General features: G+C 39.9%; 1 protein-coding gene across 1 annotated transcript; it reads right to left on the bottom strand.

The window, feature by feature from the left end:
• Positions 1-7,591: 7,591 nt before the first annotated feature.
• Positions 7,592-8,141, bottom strand: LOC102975753 (60S ribosomal protein L21-like). The gene has a single exon (XM_055087381.1). The coding sequence runs from the start codon at positions 8,127-8,129 to the stop codon at positions 7,650-7,652; it is 480 nt and encodes a 159-aa protein (XP_054943356.1). The 5' UTR covers positions 8,130-8,141; the 3' UTR covers positions 7,592-7,649.
• Positions 8,142-12,905: the final 4,764 nt, after the last annotated feature.

The following is a 12,905-nucleotide window of genomic DNA, read 5'->3' as shown; positions in this document are numbered from 1 at the left end:
AAATGTAAATAAGCTTTGTTAGGCTAATGGTTTCTATGGAACTTATCCCTTACTGCCCCTGAAATTATAAATTACAAAAAGATGAGTTTTAAAATAACATGACTCCAAAAGCTACAAAATATAATTTTCTATTTTAAAACGGTTGTCTCCAGATCGATAAGGAAAAGCTGTTTCTAAGTAAGTCATCAGAAATCCTTACTCACTGAGAGTACTTTTCAGGGCCAGTTTCCCACTCCCCACCCTGAGTTTAAGTTTCTTCTCATTATTCCTATTATGATTGCTCCAAATCTTCTCCATATTGCTTAGGCCCAATGCTGTGTCCTCCACCTAACTCACGGTGATGAGCTTATGATACTGAGACTAACAGGCTCTCCTCTTCTCTCCTCTCCTCCCCAAATTCTCTATCTTCACACATCTTCTTCCTCCCCATTTCTGTGTTCTTACTATTCCAGACTAACCCCAAGAAGCTCTCCCCTTATTCCACCTTCCCCTCTACCTGTTCCGATTCCCTGCTGCCCGCCCCGATGACAGCCTCAACACAGACTTCTCCCCCTCACCTGTGTTAAAAAAAAAAACAGTCAACCAAGTAAATTTGAAGATCTAATTGGCTTTATTCAACCATTCATGAATTGGAAGCATCCCATCTCGTAAACAGAAGAGCACTCTGAAAGGCTGTACAAAAACGGCAGGTTTTTAGAGGCAGGGTGGTGGGGCAAAGAGGTTATTAGTGAAAGAAAAGAAAGGATTGTTTCAGGCCAGGCCACCTTCTTTTTGGGGAAAAGTGAAGGTCTATCATGCAGATTATCTCTTCTTCCTTTGGCGGGGTGGGGGGGCAGGTGTGGGAAACGGAGAGGGCCCATGTGACAGATTACCTCGTTGGTGCTGACCAGAATATTCCAGACTGGCTGACTGATTTCTTTCCTGTGGAAGTTGAAACTGCCAGTAGGTCAGGTGCTAAATCTAGGTTTGGTATGGGCTTTAGCACAAGGGATACCATTTGGGGCTTTTGGTTTTCTCTTTAACACCTACAATGGTGCTCTGGGCTCCTCCTCTCCCGTTCAAACCACCTAACAGACATCTGCATCCCTACAAGTCCCAAATTCACTTCCTTACAGAGGCCAGGGAAGTCATGCAAATGAGAGAAATGAGCTGAGTGGAAAGGATAAGCATCAGGGACAGGACCATGTGGTGAACCGGGAGAGCACGGTATTTCTAAGGTGGGCAACCAATTGTTGCCAAGAGGAAGTGAACCCGCAGTGTCAGATCTCCCAGTTTTTCAACAGAAATCAAAAATTATGTTTCATATGAAACCTCACAATTTATAAATGTTGAAAACTATTTTTTTAAGTCTCTGAATGCTATGGAGGACAACAGTGTGAAGGCCAACCAAAGGACACTTGTGAGGCACGTGCACCACCACTTTATTGCCTCTGTCTACCTCCTCCATGTCCTCAGGGGCCTACTCCTTACTTGTTTCACAGTCTGGTTTCCAAACACCATATGCTGAAACTCAGTGCAACACTCTGGCTTCTTCTAGGTCCCCACCATCCCTAAACTGTCATGGCATTTGACGCCAGTGACAGATACTGATGACCAACTCACACTTCTGAAGTTCCCTCTCTTGGTGACCTTGCCGTGGTGTTTTCCTGGTTCCCCTTCCCTCTCTGACCTCTTCCCCAGTCCCTCTTCTTACTCCTCACCTCCCACATCGTTCTATACTGCCTTGTAGTATAGCGTGGGGAGGTTCACTTGGACAGAATGCCTGAACCATAAACTCCACAAGGGCAGTTTTCTCTTTAATGTAAATTTATTTATTTATTATTTTTATTTTTGGCTGCATTGGGTCTTCGTTGCTGCACACGGGCTTTCTCTAGTTGTGGCGAGTGGGGGCTACTCTTCGTTGTGGTGCGTGGGCTTCTCATTGCGGTGGCTTCTCTTGTTGCAGAGCACGGGCTCTAGGCGCATGGGCTTCGGTAGTTGTGGCATGCAGGCTCAGTAGTTGTCGCTCATAGGCTCTAGAGCACAGGCTCAGTAGTTGTGGCGCACTGGCTTAGTTGCTCCGCGGCATGTGGGATCTTCCTGGACCAGGGCGCGAACCTGTGTCCCTGCATTGGCAGGCGGACTCTCAACCACTGTGCCACCAGGGAAGTCCCACAGGGCAGTTTTCAACAGGATGATATTGTTTGAGAAGCAACAGTGCTTCCCACTCAGAGGGCATATTTGGCTGTGTTTCTGATCCTTGAATGCATATTAAAATCCCCTGGAGCAGAGGAATGTATTTCATCTGGGTTGTAGCCTGGCCTCAGGATATTTTAAAAGCTCAACAGGTGAGTCTTATGCACAGCAAAGTTGAGCACCACTGGTATACATGGTGACTAAGTAAGTGGGTCATAACTCTAAATTGGTGGGTCTCACCTTGTGCATACTGCTGCTTTCAGGGTCTGCCAGACATTGCCGATCCACATACTCATTCAGCCATGATTTCTGACTGCCAAGGTGTGCCCTGCACCACGGGCCTAAAGGAAGGCAATGGAAGGCTGAGCCAGCATGGGTGCCGAACATCCTCTCTCAGGTTAGACCTTGTATGATCTGAGTAAACTCTTCTGTGAAAGTAAACTGTTTGTTTCATTGGAATATAATTTGTAGAACCTTCTATTACAGCAAGGCTTTTCCTTTGGCTTATAAATGGAAACCTTCCACATTTGTTCTCTATGGCTCTAATTCTGAATACCCTCTTAAATTCTGCATTTCCAACCACCTGGTGGACATTTCCACTTCCCTTCTCCCCACTACCCACATCTTCTCCTCCTGCCCATTTCCCATTATGATGTTTCCACGCTCCCACCCGCTGGAGTGTGAAATCTTGACATAGTCCTGGACTCCTCCCTCTAGCTTCTCCCTTCTAATAGCCATTCTTCTAGTTCATCTAATATTGATTCTTCTCTCACACTCTTTCTGCCATCTGGCTATGCCTCTCCATTCCCACTACACCTTCCAACCTAAGACATGGTTACTCCATGCCTGGCCAATGGCAATGGTCCTCAGTGCTCTCCCCGCTCCCAGCCTCGTCCTTAACCAATCCGTTGTACTCTATGATTGTGTTTCCTCCTTCTTACAAACCCTTGTTGCACTCTGCAGGAATAAACTAAGACAGGTCCACAGCCTGGGTCTGCTGAGCTGTGTCACTCCACCACCCAATCTCTTGAGTGAAGACTCAGAGATGTGCTGAGCTTGATTTGGAACAGTTTCTTGCACCTGGTGAGTAGGCAGACGCAAGCCAGAGTCTACAGCACAGTCAGGCAGGTAGCCAGGAGGCTATAAATCCTGCCAAGAACGCAAAGGTGAACCTCTCACTCCTGGCCGAATGGTCACCCACAGAAGTAGAGTGAGCAGCACAGTGCCCTCTATGGGAACTTTGGGAGACCTATGCCTCCACTTGGGACCATGCCAAACAGTCTCCCGCCTTATGTAGTTACTTCCAAGTAGGGATGTTTCTGGATCTTTTGCCACTGAAGAACTTTTCATCCTCTTATTGTGTCTACTGGTATCTTTCTATATTCCACATCACCCTCCCAAAGTGACAGCCCCACAGATTTCCAATACGCAACAACTAAGATCCATTCTCCTTGGGGCCGGCATTCCATGCCCTTCCCAGTCCATCATCACCAGTCCTTCTGGCCTTGTCTCCCACTACACCTGGGCTCTGGTCCTATTAGGCTGCTGGCAACATTCATCAAAGCCAAGAAGTATGTGAATCATGAGATGCCCCATCCAAAAACCTATGGCCTTCCATATTTTCCATTAAGCTAAGAAAACACAACATATCTGAAGCTAACACTCTAGCATAATGTGCAATGTTGGAAATTATAATGAAAACTAATCTTGTTGATTTTAATAAGTTCTGTCCATGTCTCGCTTTAACATCACGATTATAATTTTACACAACACTTGATAGCACTTGAAAAAGCACTTTGCTTACATTATCTCTTTAATCCTCACAACAATCCTGTGACTATTTACAGATGAGAAAATGGAGACACAGAGATATTACTTTGATTTTCCCAAGGTCACACAATTTCTGGGAGGCACAGATGGTTTCCAATCCCACATCTCCTGATTGTAAAATCTCATTAACATTCTACTACCCAGTCTTGCTTTATTTACCAATGTAAATCTCCACAATGTTCACCTAAACTCACAATGAAAATTAATAAAACAAACTACTTACCTTTGAGAATTTCAGTGCAAAAGCTATGCTTTCTTGACACTGTTCTGATTTTTTAGTGCTATAATAAGGGGTATATGGCTCTCTGCAGATCAGTGTCATTAGAAACCCCAACCAAGACTGGCCACAGATAGAGAATTGAGAGCTTGTAAAAAACACTGGAATTGAACAAAAATGATAGTAATGAAAAGGTAGGAAGACAAACAGCATTTCAGCAATTACATTGTTCTGCACAGAAAGCTGTCCAGCATCAAATACTGGCCTCTTTACGTTGTCATGCAAACATCTAATTGCACCATTTACCTTCTATAGTGCTGAAGAGAGACCAAACGAGCCAAATGCCATTTCTTTATTGTCATTTGCCATGGATTCTAACACTCAAAGAAAGGAGCAGAGATTATATAAAACTGCAAGAAGCTACTCTGTTCTAATACTGGTGAAGATAAATATGCATCCCTGGAAAAACCCTTGGCATCCAGATGGAATGTGGGGTTGGGAACAGCAGAAGTGAGTGAAGGAGGCATGGGATGAACTCCCAGGGCCTGACTCATGGAAAATGCCGGGAGGACTCAAATGGCTCCATTTAAAAGTAATCAAATATGAATATTTTTCACAGAAAAAAATTTTACTCACTTTTAAAAAGAAATGCCTCCCATATCTTTGACTCAGCTATCCCACTTCTAGGAATTTACCTAAGAAGGAAACACACACACATACACACAAACACACACCCATATGTGATAATCTCAACACACATACTCACACACACGCACACACACCTATATGTGATAAAAATCTTGGTTGAGATTGAGGAGGGTGTCAGAGGAAGACAAGGAAGTGTTGAAAGAGATTTAATTTTTACTATATCCTTTTGTACCTTTGGATTTTTGTCCAATTGAACACCTATAACCTATATAAGAAATTAAATAATTAAACAAAAAAATTTTTAATCCATGCTTCAAATACACATACTCTGTAACCCAGAAATAACTCCTTTAAAAATATTTACAAATAAGTCCCAAGAAGTCTATACAAGGGTATTTGGTGCAGTAACATTTGTAATACAAAAGATTAGGTGGAATCTAACTTCCTTTCCATCAAGAGGAGAATGGTTCAATAAATTCCAGCACTTCCATTCAATGTAAAACTCTGCAGCCATGAAAGAGAATAATATATCCACATGCAAAATACTCTGCAAAATAAATTGTTTTTATAAAGCAAAGTGAAGAACAACATGTATAGCTTACTACCATTTTTTTGTGAAAATAGAGAATATATAAATATAAACATTCCTGTATATACTTTCTATATAGAAGGAGACTAAGGAAACTAGTAACAGTGGTTAACAGTTGGGAGGGTTTCTGAGAGGTTGATGGTTTTCAGTGTATACCTTTTTTTTTGTTTTTAATTTTTAGTCTTGGTATGCATTAACTTTTCAATCAAAAAAAGATCTTTTAAAAATCAGTGCCTCGGGCTTCCCTGGTGGCGCAGTGGTTGGGAGTCCGCCTGCCGACGCAGGGGACGCGGGTTCGTGCCCCGGTCCGGGAGGATCCCACGTGCCGCGGAGCGGCTGGGCCCGTGAGCCATGGCTGCTGGGCTTGTGCGTCTGGAGCCTGTGCTCCGCAATGGAAGAGGCCGCAGCAGTGAGAGGCCCGCGTACCACAAAAAAAAACCCAAAAAAAAACAAAAAACAACAACAACAAAAAAAAAAAAATCAGTGCCTCACTACAATGACACAAAGAAAACCCACAGCAGCTACCTTTATCAATGAACTTTGTTCTTTTTTCACAAATCTGAGTAGACAATCAAGCATTAACGGTATCTGAGGAACAGCAAGAATCCACGAGAAGGACCAAGATGAGCAAAGAAAACAACTGACCTGATACAAAAGAAAGCTACTTAGTACTCCCAGAGATATTTGAGATGATATTATAACCTTCTCCCTCCAAAAAAGAAAGGAAATAGAAACCAAATTGTTCTTGGAAACTAAAAATATGACTGAGAAATATAAAAAGATCACACACATCATACAATCAAAAGAGAAAATATGAAAGAAAAGTTGATTCATAGAGGATAAATCCTCAAGAACACATATTTATCTCATAAAAGTTCCAGAAAGCAAAAAGAAATAGAGAATAAAATAATGAAATATATGATTGAAAAAAAATCTCCCAGAGCTGAAGAAAGACATGAGTCTTCATATGGGAGTCCCAGGGAAAGCCAAGCAGAAAACATGAACAAATCCTTGTGAAATTCAAGAATCCCAAGGATAAAGAGAAGGTTCCAAAAGACCTTCCTGAGGATGAAACAAACCAACAAAAGTTTCATACATAGGAATGAGAAACAGAATGGCATCAGATTTATCATCAGTCACACTAAATGTTAAAAGACAGCCCAACAATGGCCTCAAATTCAGAGGAAGTAATATTGAACCTGAAATTCAATACCCAAGAATCCTATCAAATATGAGGGTAAGATAGATATAGTTTGAGACGTAAAAAAATGAGCAAGTTTATTTCCCTTGTACCCTAATATGGTACCCTTGCACCTAATATGGTTAATCTATATAAAAGAAAAATTACGGTTAAGCAGCTGGACAATCTTAAGATATGATGCTTTCTTGCATAAAAAAGAAAAATAAAGTGTCAGGAGAAACAAATATGGAAAAGAATGAGGTCTAAATAAACAGTGGCATGATCTTGAAAAATTGACAGTGTTAAAAAAGAAAGTCCCTCTGAGCTTTGTGCTTAGAACATTCTTTATGAACAACACTAGTTTTGTGACATTAAGATTATATCTTCTCCACAAGTCCAATCATACGATTTGGTTTTGCAAAGAAAATATTTATATAATCATAATATTATAAAAACTCTATTTTCCATTTTCAGAATCGACCTACAGACCAACATGTAAGATATAAATATATATTACCAAACAATATAAATATATCTTGGCAATGTAAAAGTACTATATGTGATGATAGTTGGGAGTTGGTTATATGGGAAGGGGAATTGGAAAGGATAGGAGTGCTACTTTCCTCATGTCAATCACAGGGAGCATGATTTTGTCTAAATCAGATCAAGAAATAGGGCTTAGGTGTATAATCTAAAGTTATAAAAGTAATCAATAGAAAAACTAAAAGGTAATTAACCCAAATGAAGTTAGTGTGGCGCAGGTAGAAAGAAAATGTGAAAACAGACCTACATTCACCAATTTTTATGGCATGGGGTCAACTGACACTGTTCAAAGTTGATAGACCACCTTAATGAGTGGGAAACATTTTACATAAAAATTATTTTTTTTTATTTTTTTATTTTGTGAGTGTGTGTGCTTTAAATATTTGTTTGGGGGAGGGGAACACACACTTCTACTCAATTAAGAGAAACATTTATACCATCCAGGTCTTTTATTTTCTTTACACCCATCATGCCATAAATTCATAGGGAATGGGCTCCGACAGTTCAGGCTCCTTTCCATTGGTTCTCATGAAGTGTGCTTCTCTGGGTGGAGCAGGCTGGCGCTTCAGCTGAACCCAAGTACCTTTCTCTTTGGCTTCCTTTTTCTGATCATTTTCCTTCACCCGTTTCAGGAAGCTATCTCGGCTCTTAGAGTGCTTAATATGATCGATACGCACATTAATTCTCTTGGCAAGAATCTTGCCCTTAACTTGTTTGTTTACAAGGATGCCAACAGCATGCTGGGTAACACTGTAGACTCTCTCAGTTTTGCCATGGTAACATTTGTGCGGCATTCCTTTTTGAACAGTGCCCATTCCCTTGATATCTACAGTATCACCTTTCTCGTAGATTCGCATGTATGTGGCCAAAGGAACAACTCCATGTTTTCTAAAAGGCCTAGAGAACATGTAGCAGGTCCCCCTCCTCTTTCCCTTTGTGTTGGTCATTTTGGCAAATTACTGGAAGATGGTGGCTCCGGCCGAAAGGAAAAATTAATTTTTAAACATTTCTCAGTGGCTTCCTCTGGGAAGTAAAGTTAGGCCGTAGGGCAAATAAGTCTTTTCATTTTTGTTTTATCCACATTTATGCTATTTGAATTTTCACTTCAATGTTCTTACTTTTTTTTATAATCTTTTAAAATGTGCTTCCTGTACAAATGGGCTGCCCCATAAACTCTTATCAAGACATTTATATAAGTATTATTATGACTGATTCTAACAATAATAATGAATAATAAATATATTTTACTGAGGGCATTTTATGTGCTAAAGGTTTAGTGAGCACTCCGATTGAATCATCACAACAATCATGTTATAGACACTATTATCTCCTTTATTTTATGCACAAGGAAACTAAGACTTAAGAGGTTAAGTAATTTTCCACAGTAACGCATCAAATAAGAAGGAAGGGGAGCTATGGCTTAAACTCAGGACTGTCTGACTTCAAAGTTCATGCTTAAAACCGCTAAACCCCACTGCCTGTACTCATCCTATGATTCTGAACTAGCAACTTGCAGACTCCATTTTCTCTATTGACTATATCAGCCCTGAGAGATCTTTATTTGAATTCCAGGGTAGCTCCTTTGACTGAAGACAATTTCCAAGACCAACACTTTATATACCAGTTGCAATAAATGCTAGAAGGTAGCAAAGCAATGGCCACAAACTCTGAGAGCAGAGAATATTGACTAAAATTCAACATGCAAGGATCCCGTCAAATGTAAGGTGAGATAGAGAGATTTTCAGACATTAAAAGGACTGAGAAAAAAGGATGCATTTTGTGCTATCTTAATAATATGTCTGGGCTTTCCTGGTGGCGCAGTGGTTGAGAGTCTGCCTGCCGATGCAGGGGACGCGGGTTCGTGCCCCGGTCCGGGAAGATCCCACATGCCGCGGAGCGGCTGGGCCCGTGAGCCATGGCCGCTGAGCCTGCGCGTCCGGAGCCTGTGCTCCGCAACGGGAGAGGCCACAACAGTGAGAGGCCCGCGTACCGCAAAAAAAAAAAAAAAAAAAAAAAAAAGTCTTATTCTGAGGCTTGTTTGAAGTTGGTAAATAGAAACATGTAGTTCCAAAAGAGATTTTGGTGTATATACCTATAAATTTTATTTCCTTTGTACCCTTTCACAAAAAATCACATGAAGATTTATTTCAGAAAGGGGGAATACACATCTCTGCACAATTGGACCATCATAGTTAAAAAAAAAAATTCTGTCATTCCACTTCCTGCAAGCTTTACAATTAGGAAAACAAAGAAAAAGGCAACACCCATTACTTCATGTGACAAGTAACTTAGTTTCTGCTTTTGGCAAACGGGAATAGATTCTGGTTATTCGGTCATTCAACTAGTGTTTGGAATCACATTGTTTTGTGCTAGGGAGATGACAATGAACTATAGACATAGTTTTGAGTTGGTCACCATAAACCAAGGAGTAGCTCGAGGGGTGCCTGAGGCCCCACCATCTCAACCAGCACCCCCATGCTTACCCTCACTACCATTCTTCTGATTGTTCACGATGATTTTAGTACTGGGAAAACAAAACTTCAAGCCCTCCATACATTCTTCCCATTCAAAGAGATTGCAGTCCCAAAGCCATCCTATATAAAAATTCAGAAACCATCAGGAGAGCTTAGAGTCTTGTGGGGATAGACAAGCAGTTAACCAGAATTACATAATCCATTACACATACATGGGTCATGAAGTAAAGGGTTCTAAGGGGTTTTTTAAATTATTATTTATAAGGTTTTATTGTTATATTAAGTGGAAGAGCAGGAAGTTATGGACCAAGCCATGCAACATAGCTTCAAAGTAAAGGATTAGAATAATCAGTCACATTTCTTATCTACCATATACTTTGATAAGCTATACATTTTATTTTTACATTTCAAAAGTATTTAAAATTTCCACATGTCTCGTATAGGTATACACACCAAAATCTCTTTTGGAACTACATGTTTCTATTTACCAACTTCAAACAAGCCTCAGGATAAGACATATTGTTAAGATAACACAAAATGCATCCTTTTTTCAGAATCCTTTTCGTAAACTCCACAGCCAGATATTTTGCAGAAGTCTCTTCAGCTTAAAATAGAAATTGTCTTCTATAGATAGCTAAAAAAGATTTGAGATGAAGAAGGTTAACTGCTCTTTTGTGGGTCACAGCACTGATGTGCTTCAGCCCTCAGAGCACAGCTGAACTTTTACTCATTGACTGAGTTAGTTACCACTTTCTTTCCCTCAATGTCTTTAAGCTGAGCTTGTTTTGGCACATTGGTTTATTAACACATGGACCCATATATGGTAAATTCATCTGATAGCTCCTCCCAATCCCTTGATACTAAATATTGAAATTTGATTAGAGATGGAAAAATGATGCTACTCATAGTAGAAGAGACCAAAATCCAGTCCTCTCTTCCCCTTTTGCTAAAAAGATGCTTACGTTGTTTGGGTGTCTCCTCTCCTCTGTACATCCTGGTGCTCAGAAGAGGGAGGGGGGGCCCACTCCACACTGCCTGGTTTCCTGTTCTTATTATCAAGGATTAGTTTAGACATGGGCATAAGGTATAATTCTGGATACTATGATGTGTGGGAAATCTGGGAAAGGCTCTCTCTCCTTACAAACAAAAAAGTTAGTTGGGGATAAACATCCCCTGTGCCCAATGTCATTGTGTTCATGACCATTCCTGGAGCTGTGACAGCCATCCTGCAACCATGTGGGGAACTAAGTCAATAGGTCCAAGAGGGTAGAACAGAAAGATGCAGAGAACTTATATTCCTGCTCTGTTGAGCAACTGAATCGACCATTGAATCAATCGACAATCTGGAGCATTCACATGTGGACTTCGTGTTATGTGAGATAATCATGTGCGAGCCATTTTGAGTCAGGGTTGTCTGTTACTTAGCAGATAAACACATCCAAACTGGTCCATATAGATTAGTTCTCTCTGTTATCCCTTTCTTCCTCCACCCAGCCACCATCTTAACATAATTTAATTGGTATTAACATTTTTACACAGGTAGATTTAACTTTCTTCGGTGATAAATTTAAATTTCTCCTCATGTTTTAAACTTTACCTTGGCAATCTAGTTTAAGAAACTGATCTTATCAAAGATATCTGCTTACCATACCCATGGGGCACTAATAATATTCTTAAGGTCATGGAAGTAGCAGTATGAGGCTACAATGTGTTTTGATAGCCTAACATATCCGTTTTGACTAAAGACTCTTTTCCCTATTAAAAAAAAAAAGAAGAAAAAGAAACGAAAAAACTGAGTTATATGTGGAAGATTTCTAGTTCTTATCCCAATTTTCTTTCCTTTTTTTTTTTTTTTTTTTTTTTTTTCAGTACGCGGGCCTCTCACTGCTGTGGCCTCTCCGGTTGCGGAGCACAGGCTCCGGACGCGCAGGCCCAGCAGCCATGGCTCACGGGCCCAGCCGCTGCGCGGCATGTGGGATCTTCCCGGACCGGGCCACGAACCCGTGTCCCCTGCATCCGCAGGCGGACTCTCAACCACTGTGCCACCAGGGAAGCCCCCAATTTTCTTTTTTTGATAGACTTTCATTACAGCAACTCCTTAAAACCTGACTCTTTGGCTTTCAGTTTAATTTCTCGGCTTTGAGTTAATATTATTCCCTTAATCTTACTAATCCTCTAAGAAAGATGAACATAATGGTGAACTTCATGTAAGAAATATTCTATTAAATTTTTAAATGATTAAATTGTACACATAAAAATAAAATATGAATTTACATAACTTCCTGCCCAAATTCCTGAATTTTAAGCCATCTTTTCACCAATACCGCTTCCAAATGTCTCTCTACGTGAGCTTTATCAAGACAAGTGTCAGAATTCATAAAATCAACCAAAGCAACTGAAAGGCCTATGCTAATAATAAATCATAACAAAAGTCAAGGTTAATTACAATTAGATTTTAAATATTTTGCTTGAGGACGCTAAGCTTATTTAGTCTGGAACATAGTTTTAAAATGAAATGCTTATATATTGATATAAAAGATATAATAGTATAGTACAGCTGCAGAGTAGAGGGAGGAAACACTACGTAGCACTATTTAAACATTACATATTAATCTCAAAAATAACAAAAATAAGCAGTTTGACCGTAAATTATTCTCAGGACTTTAGCTTTAAAATTAAAAAAAAATGTAAAGGCCATAATCTCTTAAGCACTTCAGGGCAATGACAATTTTTAAAAATTGTAACTGGGAGGAAGCTAAAATGCCAACATTCATTTCTGGATTTTGCAGCCAACTTTGTCATACAAGTGCTTTACTAATATTTTTTTTCATACTTGTGTTCTAAAAGGCATTCTCCGGAATGAAGCCTTAAGTTTAAATCAAAGACAAATTATTCAGAACCCACCCTGCCGTATTTGTAGTGGCTCTCTAGCTCCTTATAAGGAAAAATACTGGAGATGAGGTTAGAAATTTTAAAAGTAAATGTGAGGATGTGGTAAAGAATGATCTTATCCAGTCTGTAAAGTGGGTATGGGATTTTTAAAGTCCAAGAATAGTGGATAGTCTAATGTGAAAGTGAATGAAGATACTCCTTAAGCAAAAAAAGAAACCCTTTTTTTTTAAGGAAAGCTTGAAGGAATTTTGAGAATTGTACTTTAGCTAAGGAAGATATAAACATCTGGGGGATCTGAGTGGAGGATATGCAGAGTTCTTATTTTTAGTAATTTTTCAAAAAGTCTAAAATTATTAC

The sequence above is a fragment of the Physeter macrocephalus genome, chromosome 10 (assembly GCF_002837175.3).
Source record: "Physeter macrocephalus isolate SW-GA chromosome 10, ASM283717v5, whole genome shotgun sequence".
Classification (NCBI taxonomy): Eukaryota; Metazoa; Chordata; class Mammalia; order Artiodactyla; family Physeteridae; genus Physeter; species Physeter macrocephalus.
The sequence above is the reverse complement of the archived record's forward strand: the minus strand, read 5'-3'. Positions and strand labels throughout refer to the sequence as shown.

What these genes read in the sequence shown, in the direction of transcription:
- LOC102975753 (XM_055087381.1), bottom strand. Translation starts at nt 8,129, where the DNA reads ATGACCAACACAAAGGGAAAGAGGAGGGGGACCTGCTACATGTTCTCT.